Below are 12,882 nucleotides of genomic sequence, written 5' to 3'. Positions count from 1 at the left end.
TAATTCACTTTAATTTAGATTAATTTTTTTTATTCAATTAAATTCAATTAATTTTTAATTTACTCACTTCAGTGAATTCAATTCATTTTTATTTCTGATTTAATGAATTCCTGTAATAATAATTAAATCAACTAAAATTTTCGAATTTAGATTATATTAATCCATTAATAACTCATTAATTCTTTACTCTTCTTTATAGAGTTAATTTCATTCAATTAAGTTCAGTTTAACTCAATTAATTGAATGCATATATAATCAGCCTAAATCAGCATAACTAAAACCCTAACTATGTATGTATCAATTGAATTTTTTTCAAATTTCACTCACCTGTCTTCGCATAACGGTTAGCGGCGGCTGCCGATCTCGACGCATTATCCATATTGCCCGCTAGACTTAGATCCGAAATGCTGTGACTGCCACGCAGCGAGCGATAGCCGACCTGATAAAAAGTTAAAAATATATTTTAGTTATAAAAAAATGTAAACAAAGAAATTTATTAATTAATTATTAAACAGTTATGGAAATTTTTATGTTAAACATTTACAAGACAAAGCGCTGACATTGAATTACATATGCTTGTATGTATGTATAGTATGTAAGTATGTACAGGATTATTAGTATTAGTAAAGCAAAAAATAATGCTTCTCAGCCATCTGCCTCCTCACATTCAAATGCCACAAATGACTGATTACTTTCTTACAGCAAACTAAATTCGTTCGCATATGCAAATATATACAATCTCAGAGAGTTGCTTATTTTGAGTTTGCTCCTTTTCTTGTTAACCTTTCACTTTCTTGGCCGTTGTGCATCGCTATTTATAGTTTGATGTTACTCGCGTTGCGTGAATCGCAACATAATGCTTGGTTTGCAGCGCATCTCCTTCCTGCATTCGTTTGTTGCGTTGCGTGCATTGTTGCTGAAGTTACCAGTGAAGCAAGAGTGGTATAACAAGCATCGGTGGTTCAGTGGTAGAATGCTCGCCTGCCACGCGGGCGGCCCGGGTTCGATTCCCGGCCGATGCAATTTACTTTTTATTATTTTTGTTTTATATGTATATTAATAATTTATTTATTTAAAATGATTTTATTATTTTTTTTAGTAGGCATTAAGCATTGTTTTATACACATACATATATGAGAACCATATTTAATGTTATTATTATATACACAAAAGCAAAAAGCTTTTGAAACACCTGACAACCATCGATTAATGTACATATTTCAGTATGAAAGAAGTCCCTCTGACTTATCTAAGTTAATTTTTAGAAAACTTTAAAAATGTATATTGTAAACATTTTGTTCAAAAGCTACGATATTTGCTTACGTGGCCTTTATATAGACCGTTTTGAATACTCAGCGACAGCTTTTAAAATAAAGTTAAACATTTTTCTTTGTAGGGAATCACTTTTTCTCTTTATTTACGTACATTTTAACCCAGCTTAATTTTTGGCAAATCCTAATGTACTGGGTCTGCCAACAAGAACCGTTTCCATGACAGTCGGGTCTAAGAAAGGGGGACGGACCCGAATTTTTTTCCCGCCAAAGACTGTCAACTCGGCACCATTGCTCGAAATTTCTTCAGGAATGTTTTCTGTCCCTACAAGAACAACAACGTGATGTTAAAATTAAATAATATACCCAAATTTGGTCGAAATGAGTTCTTTTTTGTTATGCTGATAATTTTATGGATTCATACTATGAGCCAAATGTCGGCAAATGTCCATCACGGCTGCATTTGCATATCTTCACCCGTTTACTCTAATTTTCGATGACCCGGTGCAGTATTGCGCTGAATGTTGTATTCGAGCTCCTCACGCGTTGGTGCGCAAAACTTTGTTTTAACTTAGCCCCAGAAAAAATAAACTAAAAGAGTTAAATTGCATAATCTTAGCGGCCATTTGACTGAGCCATTGCTCGAAATTTACAAGTGGCCACACTTTGCAAGCAATGTGTCCATGTTTAGATGCCAAACATGAGACGGCACACCGTCTTGTTGGAAATAAATATCGTCCACGTCGATTTCTTTAAATTCCGACCCAATAACCCTAAGGTTTTAGGTGTGACATTCGAAAGCCTGTGCTCCTTCACCCCTTACACGACCGAAATCATCCCTGTAGTCACCTGCTTGGAGCGAAACCGCCTCCTGAAGGCATCAAGAGGTCCTTGCTCAACTACGTCATAAAACGATACGCCGACCAGACTTCGGATGACCTCGATGACAACTTATCTAATCCTTATCATTCTAACAGGGATTGGGTCCCCTATACAAAATGTTGTTGTCAAATTCTGGGGAAAAACAACTTGTGTTATAACGCTCGTTATCGATAGTAATGGCGTTTTCTAACTCATTTCGAAAGAAATAAGGCTCGATGATTGTGCCGCCATACCACAATCTGCACCCTTAACTGGATTTAGCATACTTTAAGAAATGATTATAAAAATTTAAGTTTTTGAAATGAAAATGATAACGGTAAACATGTTTTTCTAAAAAACCAACACTAAAATATTTTTATGTGCATAAAATCTCGCATTTCGTAAACATATTTAAGAACTTATTAATTAAACGCCAATAAAAAATTAGTATAAGTAACACAATTCGCAATTCGCTAAGCTCAAGGCTCAAGGTTAAGATTTAGTACAGAAAATAATTTTTAAGCAATCTAAAATAAAAGCGACATTCATGTCATGCGTTTATGGCCAAATGAATATTCAGAAAATAAAATATAATATCAATGAAATGGTGCGAAACGCTTTTACAAATGTACATAAGTATGTATGTAGGTGAGTAGGTGCGCTGAGACATGAGCGATGTGCACATAAGTAAACGATTATGTAAACGATTCCAATTAGGCAAAATAAGCAAAACGAAGTAGAAAAGCGAAATTATTATGATTGTGTGTGTGTATGGGTGAATATGTACACCAGTTTTAGTAGAGAAGATTGAGGACTTCAAGTAAGCGTCAAGTTATTAGACTGCCTTAGTAGTGCGTGTTACAGAAATGGTTACAGCGTGTTCGTTTTAGATATTTCTCACCTCCGGTATTGCATTCAACCTCTTAACTCCATTTTTACGTGCGCCCTAAGCACAAAACGTCGTGTACAACCCGTCAACAACAAATACAATCACCAAACAGGAAAATATTTTTTTTTTATTGGTTTTGGTTGGGTGTGGTTTTTGGTCAATCAAGACACATAAGAGAGACAGACACAGGATTAGGGACGAAACAAATAAAAATATTTAAGTGAAAAAACGCTTACAAACGCATTTAGCATAGATATATAAGAAATAATATGTGTATAGTGTGTGTACTTACGTTTTCCAATTGCTGCTTGACTTCGCTGATCACCTTCAGCAGCTCGTCCTTCTTCGTGCTGGTGAACGACTTGGTGATAGTGGACGCGCTGGACACAGGTTTACCGTTCTCTGTATTATGTTTGGCACTAATACTGCGTCGATCTGCAAAATACAAAATATTATAGAGGGGAACTAAGTGAAACGACTTCCAAAATTCACAACTTACTTGTGCTGCCACGCTCTAGCATGCTGCCAGGACCCTCGGGCAAGGCGGCCTGCAGGAAACTGCTTGCCGCCTGTGGTATACTCTCCGAGCTGCCGCCTAAGGTGGACGCCAGCGAACGCTCGGCATTCTCAGCGCTCGGTGTTGAGCCTTCGTCTTCGGTGTCCGAGGTGCCGGTGCCGGTGCCAGTGCTGGCGGTGTGTGTGCTGCCATTGCCGGGCAGCGTCAGCCCAGCTTTATCGAATTTCTGTCTACGCATCGACTTGCGCAGTTCATCCTCATTCATGGCGGTCACTTTGAAGTCACTGCAAATATTGAAAAAGTAATTAATTTTATAAAAATATTTCTTCTGCTGCCGACATTCGCTTACGTTGGCGTGTTGGGCGATATGTTGTTGTAGAACATGCCGTGATCTGAACTGGTGCGTTCGCCATCCGAAATATCCTCGACATCGCCATCATGCTCATTGGATTGTGGATCGAAACGCAAACCGGGCTTGCGTTTCTCAGGCGCCAAGCGATTGGGCGCTGTGCCACCATTGCTGCCGGTCACCGTTGGCACTGTACCGCTATTATTGCTACCAATGAATTTCAATTCGCGACGCGTTTCCATGCCCGAATCAATTGACGAATCTTCACTGAGGTAAGTCTGGTTATACATTATGTCCTTGGACGATGCGCTATTGTAGTCGGATGTTTGTGTATTGCCCATACCACCGCCACTCACAACGACACCAACACCACCACCCACGCCGCCCATACCACCAACGCTCGAGGTTATAGTGCCCAAAGGACTTTCCGAATTTGAACGCAGATCGTCCGGATCGAATGGGCCACGTTGTGCCCAACGGCCACGCGCACGCGGCACACCACCAACACCTAATTGACTCGGTGATGAACTCAAATTGGATGTTGACGAGGCAGACTGCATGGCGGAGACGGTTGAGCCAGGTATGGAAACGCCAACGCTCTCATCAGCATTTGCCGCAGCCTTTCGTTTCGCCCACTGCGGTAATTGTCCCACATCCGAAAATTTATAGCCCGGCGTCAGTGCCGGCTCTTCGGTGAACATTGACGGCGATGCGATGAATTTGTGTGGCGTTGCCGTATCCTCCATTTCATGTGTTGGCGACTCGACTATGATGCCTTCCGGCGTGGCTATAATTGAACCGGGACGGGGTGGTAATGGCGCATGACCAGAACGTAGTCGCTGTTGCGAGAGACGCGCTTGCATTGTGACAATCATATCGTGTGGCACTTGCCACACAAAAATACAGCCATCACCGCTGGCCGAGATGAGATGGCGACAGTCGTTGGTAAATTTGAGCCCAGTGACCAACTCACTGTGGCCATACATGCGTGCCATACACTCATTGGAATAGTAATCGTAGACTGCAAGCGTTTTATCTGTGCACGAGGTGGCCACATAAATGCCGCTGGGATCGAGGCTGAGCTTAATCAAACTACCCTCGTCCGAGTGTGAACCCTTGAAGGTTTTTGTGTGTTTGGCGTTTTGTGTGCCATAGACGCGTATATTGCGATCCTGGCAGGCGGTGAGTATGTGTTTGGCATTTGAGTCCACTTCCATATCATACAACGTTGTTTTGCCGGAGGTATTTGTGCCGCGCAGGAAAATGTTGCCCTGTACACAGAGTGACAAAACGAAATTTATTAGAATATGAGGATGTCAAAGGCGTCTAACACTTGCTTAAATTACCTGGAATGTTCTGAACATAATCGACTTGTCGGCACCACAAGAAATCATCTGGAAATTCAGACCGGATCCCACAAATCTGATCGAAGTTATGGAGGACGAGTGATCGTCCAATGTCTGCAGCAGCAAGTAATCTTGTGATACATCGAATACGTGTATTAGACGATCGCGACTCGCGCTCGCCAACAACTTTCGTTCGATCTTCTCATTCGAGTACTCAAGACACAGCACTTCCGATTCGTGTGCCTCAATTGACATGATTAACTTTGTGTTCGCCAAATTATAGATTCTTATGTTGCCGCAACGATCGCCGCTGGCCAAATGCTGCAACTCCGGACTAATTCGTATGCAGCGTACACCATTGCGACCGTCATAGGCGGTATTGGAGTTTTTATCGCCCGAAAGATCTTGATCCTTGATAAAGTTCATTTCTTCGTCGATGTACATAATTTTCAACAGTTCCTTGGAGTAAATATTTTTACGATAATTTTCCGTGTTTGTGCAGCCATCAAGACCCCACACGCGAATCGTATCGTCCGAGGAGCACGTGACAAACGACTCTTCGGGCAGTGTATCCGACAATTCGCGCTCCATATTGTATGGCACAGTTTCCACGCCCCAAATGCAGGTGGAATGATAGAGAAAAGAGTGCGATTTGCCCACACGTTTTATATCCCGCATATCCCAAATATAGAGCGAATGATCATTGTACACGCAACTGACCTGTGGAATAAAAGAACGAGAGTGAGAGATCGTTAGGGAGAGTTTTTTGGTGGATTTGGATTTACTTACCTTCGATCGCTGCTCATCATAAACCATCGCCACACAATCCGGATATTTGGCATGCGGCGGTACGGTCATGATGTGATTGATATGTATACCTTGCGCCACATCCACACCCAGATAATGTGTACGCGGCAATGTCGTCACATATTCCAATGTGGCGGCATTAAAAATGCGTATAATGGCTTCGGCACAACCGACGAGTATGAAGCGCGAATTCACCGTTAGACAATTGGCACTCGTTGTGCGACACTGCACCCACTTGTCCAACAAACGGCGTGAACTGAACTCAACCAAATGACCCTGTCGGGTAATGGCATATGTGCGATCCTTAGTCTCATCCTTGCCGCAGGCGACCGCACAGAAGTCATTGTCACGCAAATCACCCAATATGGCACTGCGACCCATCAACGGTATGGGATCCTTGTACTGAAAGTTCAGGAGGTGAGTTTGTGATTACATTAAATAGATTTTTTACTTACCCTGCGTCCGCCCTCCATATACCAGTATTTGACATGACGATTGCCCACTGTGACAAAGTAGCTGCCATCCTCGGCAAAGCTTAGCGCCGACACTTTGGAGCTGATTTTATTTGAGGCCATCTTTTGATTCGACCGCCAGTCGAATACATTCACAATCATATCGTGTTGTGAACCAATCGATACCAGGTACTTGCCGGTGGGTGAGAAGGCCTGTAAAAAAAGTGAATATTAGATAAGAGTTACGAGTATGTATATTTCATATGGAGTTTGTGGTCCAACTCACCACACATGTGACGGCATATTTGTGATCGAAGAATTCCGCCACCACATTGCCGCCGGTGGTGTGCTCGAGATTGCCATTCGGCGAGTCTAGCTCCCAAACTTTGATGGCGGGATTGATGCCACACTCGCCGGTGGCGACATAACGGCCGCAGCGTGAGAATGCGACCGATGTGAATGGTTTGCGGGATGTGTTGACCAGGTAGGCCTGTGTTTGTCGTTTCGCATTGAACAGGACCACAGTGCAGCTGCAAGAAAGGCAAAGGAAAAAGGTTAGTAATTCGAAAAAGAGGCAAAAAGTTCAACGCTGAGGAAAGCACTCAGCATATTAAATGTGAAAGCATAAATCACTTTAATTTTAATTATTTATAAGCAAGTAGTTGGCAGCGCAACGCCCAGACCTTTTCATTAAAAAATCACCTGCTGACTTAATTAGCGCTTAAATGGCTTTTCAACCGCTTTATGCGGCATATTAAATATTTTGTTGCAGTTGCATGGCGAAAGCTTGCGCAAATCCTTTGTTAAGACTGTCAGGAAGGAAGTTCGTTTTAGCAATTCTTTTACAATGCCGAGCCGCAGCACAGCAACAGTAAATTTACAAACGCACTCGTTCATTCACAATGGCGAGTGAAAGTAAAGTCGCAGCGCGTTGAAAAAATCAAAAGGATGTGAGAACTTTTATGCTGAAAAGAGGACAAGTGAAAAGTTGAACAGCGGCTTGTGTGCCCTTGCCTTCACTTTCTGCACACATTTAGTTCTAGAGTTGATATTGGTTTTCCTTATACAAAAGGGCAGAGTATAAACTGACGAAAGGAAAAACAATTTATGTTTTAACTTTATGAATTTGTTTTAATAAAATTTAAAGAAATATGTTTGGAAATTATTCATTATATTTTAACCCATTAAAGACGACGACGATATGGATTCTACTTCAAGAAACTCCCACAAAATAATTTGGAAAGCTTCTGAAAGATTTAATCATTCGAAAAATAATCTCCCGAAATATTTCAATAATGATATAGCAGTACCAGAGCGGTCTGATAGAAGCTTAGCCTTAGCACTGTCGCAAGACTATGTATCTTTTGTATAGTAACGTGTTTTCCAATAGGTACCCTAAAAAAGTAGACCGATAGGGACAGCAAATGACGCCATATTTTTTCCCGCTCTTCTGACATTTATCTTCAGAAGATTGTTGCCGCTGGCGCATCTTTTGAAGAAGACCCAAATCAGTTTCTCACATGTTGTTCTTAAGCGTTGGGCATCTCTATGACGTCGTTGGGGCGAATTTTGCGAAAAGATCTTGGCCTACCTCCTTACAAGATCAAATTGACGCAAAAAATGAAGCCGCTTGACCACCAGAATTGTTGTATGTTCGTGATTGATTGGGCTGAACAACAACTTGAAAATGAGCCGGATTTTCAGCGACGCTCATTGCTGGCTGAATGGCTCCATGAGTCACCATTACATCCCGAAAAAATTACGTTTTGATGCGGTTTATGGGCCGGCAGCATCATTGGGCCGTACTTCTTCCGTGGTGATCTAGACCGCGGCACATTACTGTTAATGGGAGTCGCTACCGCTTAATAATAACCGAATATTTTTGGCCCGAATTGGATGATATGGATTTGATATCAATTGCCTCTGGAGCTATGCCAAGTCTATGATCTATGCCAACAAGCCAGCGTAGAATGATGAACTTCGTATGAATATCAAACGTGAACATTCCCATAGATAGCCGAACCGCAATCGTAGCTTTGTTCGGCTCGTATGTGGAAAAGCACAATCTCGGTTTTTGACTAGATTTTTGTCTTTGGAAGGCATGAGGTGAACGCTTGTATATTGTATACGGTTCTACTTTGATAACGACCACCTAAAATTGTATAAGGAGTGAACATGAGCTACATAGATAGCTGAAATAGTAGGGAACTCAAAAGCTCCAGTAAGTATTATCTTGCATGGAATATTGAGGATGAATGGTAAACAGCAGATACCAAAAAGCAGTCGAAAGAGTGCAGTTTATTCCGGAAATTTGCTCCGGAGAAGGCACTCGGAGAGGAAACGGCCGCCGATTTGCGTACTGAAGATGAAAGCTACATCGCATACCTGAAGCAGGACAAAACAGTCACAGGGCGCTACTATGCAGAAAAAATTCTAAAGAAAAGATGGGTTAAAGAAGTTACAACACCTACTGACTTACTGGGTCAGCTTGAATCGAGCAAAAAGGAGTGCATGTTGAGATATAAATCGCCAGGGATGAAGTTCTCTATCTCTACGAAGCATAGTTTAAACTATTCGTGAATCACGCTTAACCGATTCTTAGCTTTAACAGAATGTTGTTTCACTTTTTGTAACTAATTTATTGCGGTCGAAAATGTTGCTCCATAACTATACTGGGTTATGAAGTCGATTGCGGCTGATGCACTGAGCCACGGACACTAATATTTGCTTAAGCAGCGCAAGTTCATGCAAGGCTTGCTCATATTTTTACTTCAACAGCTTTATATATATACAAATTTCCATGTACATATATGTAAAACATAAACATGCACGATTCGCGGCCGCTCTTTCAACACGCCAGCCAAGTGTTTGCATAAGTGAAAGCTTTGAAAAGGCTCTCCGCCTTTGCGCAACAGCCCAAACGCTAGTTGGTAAGTCAATCAGTCAGCGAATCGCGCAACTACCACCCATTCGCTTCATAATTCCAACCAGCACAGTAGAGGATAGTTGGTAATCGGCCACCCAACAAATTTGCCTTATGAAAGACAAATGTTGCCACCCTCTCTCCTACTCCACAATCTCAACAATTTGCAAGTGTTTGCCCGCTGTCAACACGCTGCGGGCCATTCTGAGATTGTCAGCCGGGGTTTCGGCCATTTTATCGTATACATTAAGCGGCAGTGGAGGCTGCCAAGCCAAGCTACTTTGCGCGGAAAATCCATCAGCCAAGCTAATACTCGTGTGCAGTTACATGTGTCGTGGTTAAGGTTGCATGTGGTCCTTCATGCTGCGAGGCCATACTGCCCCTCCCGCTTACTTGTCATCTCTTATCGCTTAGTTTGAGCTACGAATTCATCTTTTATTTATGACAAATGCAGCTGTGGCCCGCATTCAAAGTCGCATTTGGCAGTCACCTCTCTTCTCTCCTCCATCACATACACATGCGGTTCAATGTTGTCTCAAACAATCAAGGACAAAGGACAAAGTACGCGTTCAGCCAGAAAGTTATGCTTCCGTGTTGGCTGAAAAGCTCTGCTCGGCGTTGAAATAGAAAATCACACTGTGCGCTGTTATGCGAAAATAGTGGCGGCTCAACTGGGCGTATACGTAACTTTTCAGCGTAATTTACAAATGTTTTAAAGCTTCCTCGACGCTTTCTGCTTTTTCTAGCTGAATTTACATTTGGCTAATGCTATTTGCTTACACTCAACATAAGCTCAGTCTGTGTTGTTGTAGTCATCGATTTCAGGCGTTATTGTGAAATGTAATCAGTATGATGCATTCAATAAGCATCAGGCTGCCAAATTCAATTTTCTGCGCATATATTTTTCCCACTGCCGAATAAACAGCTGAAGATATGCTTGGAAAATTAAATTGCATGCACGAGTGCAGACTCGTAGTTTCGAATATACATATGTATATGTATGCAAGTGCAGAAATGCAACTGGATGTGCAGATTTTACTAGAAATGCGCGCAAGGTCTCACGGAAAGGAGGCAATAAATTTGAAGGATATTCAGCACGAACTGACCAATTCCAAGCAGTTGAAATATTTTTGATTTTGTATGCAAATCGGATTTTCTATTTCAATTCAACAACAATTTCTCGTAGTTTAAGTGCCGACTATAAAATAGCAGAAAGCAAAGGAAATGCAGCGGAAGTGAAAGTAAATCAAATTTTGATGCACACGTACGGAAATACTCAGGTTTCAATTTATTCAGAGAGGATAAATGTAAATTATATTTGAGGTATTTACTGGACCTTCTTCTTTTTGTATAAAAAAAATAATAAAAATATTTACCTTGGTTTCACCGAAGCTGTAATAACCTTGACATATAAAAAATAGTCCTTCAAGAAGTTGATTTTATTGATAAGTTCGTATGGCAGCTATATGACATAGTGAAATTATCTGAATAATTTCCTCGGAGATTATATCGCTACCTCAGACAATAACTCATGCCAAATTTCTTGAACATATCTCGTCAAATGAAAAAGCTTTCAATACAAGCACTTGATTCCGACAAATGAGCAGCTCCTTAGCTAGAAAACGACTTGTAAAAATTTTCAGATCGATTTCTAAAAAACTGTTTGCAGTTGCAGTCTTCAGACAGATAGAGGAAGTTATGTATAAGAACCAATAATCATTACATTAGATCATCTGAGATCGCTTTCGCGTAACCGAAGTGACCCCTTTCAGATTAAAGGAAGACAAAACAGAGACTATTGCTAAAGATGCAAGAGACCTCTGCAAAACATGTATATATACAGTATCCTTATATTAAATGACACTGAGTTCAGGAACTTGTCTTCGGTTTATTGCTTAAGTACATATATTAGTCTTGGTCGTCAAAAAGGATGTAGAAATTATCCAACATGTTTTTATGTAGTTTTGAATGATCAAGAACGTATAAACAAATTTCTCATAGGGTGCCAGATGTTTTTACATTTACTGCCAACATACTTGTTCTGTAAGCAACTGGCTCCGAAGTCAGCTTTTAGACTAAGAGAATCCTCCCAATTAGTCACCTGTAATAAGGGGCATTCTATAATACTTGGTAAATTCCTGTGTTTACCCATAACACGGAGTTTCGAAATCCTATAGATTTGAAACTAAATTCGGTTCTCATTATTACCTTATCTTCGAGAAAAGAGTGGGAAAGGGATGAAGTAGACAGCAACGCTGGAATAAGCATCTATACGGATGAGTCCAAACTAGATAATCTAGTTGGTGTCTTTTCAACAAAGTTGGATAAAAAAATCGTCTTCCGTCTACCAGACCACTGCAGTGTCTTCCAAGTGGAGATCACAGCAATTAAAGAAATTAATTACACAATTTACAGATATCCCAGAAGATTTAAAATCACGTAGGTTTCCTAGAGTTTTATCAAAGTCAATGAAAGAATGCCTTAATCTTAGTGGAACTACTATCCAATTTCACGATAAACTTGTAATGGCTTACACTCTATAGTGATATCCCTGGTAAATGTGAAAAAGATGAACTAGACGGAGTAGGCACAACTCCACAATTAGACCCCGTAAAAGAGGAAAATTGTATGCTTCTGGCCACTTGTAGACATTTAATCGAAGAACATGTTATAAATTTATCTCAGTATCGGTTGGGTCAAGCCGTGACTTGCTTAACAAGCAGGCAATCGATGAATGAAATGTTGGATGGATATGCCGACTATTAAATTCCAGAGGAATGACACAAGAACTCTAGTAGAAGAAACGTCATGCCAGCAGATCGACTAGGAACACTATATAATTATTATTGTAGAAGAAGTAAAATAAGATGAGACTATAAAACATCTTATATGCGGATGCAAGGCTCCATACACGAATCGCAACTATCGATCGAGGGTTTCTTGACAACGTTTCAAAGATTATACAAATAAAACTTTTTGTGCTGATGAACTTCATTAGAAGCACAGGGAGGTTCAGAGAGTAGACAATAGAGTGAGGGGATATTAGTCCCGTTGGTATCACAATGGGTCTTCTAAGGTGCGTCGTCGGACAGCAACTCTAGCTACCTACCATTGCATCAAATCTTGAGCTTCAGCTTATAGTCAAACTCTACACAAAAATATTGAGGATATTGCACCAAAACTTCTCTGCTTTCGTGACCTAATTTATAAAACCTAACCTTTGTGGAAAACTAAATTCACCAGCAAAAAAAAACACACCACGTAATGAGGCCAAAAAGCTTTTTTCGCGCTTAACCGACGACTACTTTTCACTTGCTTTCCGCAAAGTTTAAAAATAAGCTTCTGCAATATCAAATTGCGCCATGTACTTAGTGGAAACTCATTTCGCTGCGGCTCAACTACTCGCTGCTGCTTTTAGTTGTAATTAACGAGAAAAAGTGTTTTTCCAACTTTCAAAGATACGCGGT

General features: G+C 40.8%; 1 protein-coding gene and 1 non-coding gene across 13 annotated transcripts in view; one reads left to right on the top strand and one right to left on the bottom strand.

Annotated features, from left to right (window-relative positions):
• LOC105224414 (mitogen-activated protein kinase-binding protein 1) overlaps positions 1–12,882 on the bottom strand; it is a 221,307-nt gene that overhangs the window by 14,683 nt on the left and 193,742 nt on the right. For 6 of the 12 annotated variants that reach the window (XR_007421372.1, XM_049446332.1, XM_049446328.1 and 3 more), the window contains 9 exons: positions 6,779–7,022; positions 6,496–6,705; positions 6,023–6,442; positions 5,234–5,953; positions 3,888–5,158; positions 3,521–3,822; positions 3,314–3,456; positions 3,034–3,078; positions 328–439 (listed from right to left, as the gene is read on the bottom strand). Coding sequence is in view for 11 of the 12 variants with exons in the window: in XM_049446332.1 (XP_049302289.1) it covers positions 328–439; positions 3,034–3,078; positions 3,314–3,456; positions 3,521–3,822; positions 3,888–5,158; positions 5,234–5,953; positions 6,023–6,442; positions 6,496–6,705; positions 6,779–7,022 (3,467 nt within the window). In the remaining variant the exon portion in view is untranslated. The remainder of the gene's footprint in view (positions 1–327; positions 440–3,033; positions 3,079–3,313; positions 3,457–3,520; positions 3,823–3,887; positions 5,159–5,233; positions 5,954–6,022; positions 6,443–6,495; positions 6,706–6,778; positions 7,023–12,882) is intronic. The other 6 variants (XM_049446334.1, XM_049446336.1, XM_049446331.1 and 3 more) reach the window with 1 other exon arrangement.
• Positions 952–1,022, top strand: Trnag-gcc (transfer RNA glycine (anticodon GCC)). The gene has a single exon. It is a non-coding gene; the product is annotated as a tRNA-Gly (tRNA).

The sequence above is a fragment of the Bactrocera dorsalis genome, chromosome 1 (genome assembly GCF_023373825.1).
Source record: "Bactrocera dorsalis isolate Fly_Bdor chromosome 1, ASM2337382v1, whole genome shotgun sequence".
In the NCBI taxonomy this organism is placed as follows: domain Eukaryota; kingdom Metazoa; phylum Arthropoda; class Insecta; order Diptera; family Tephritidae; genus Bactrocera; species Bactrocera dorsalis.
Note: the sequence above shows the minus strand (reverse complement) of the source record. Positions and strands in the feature narration are given on the sequence as shown.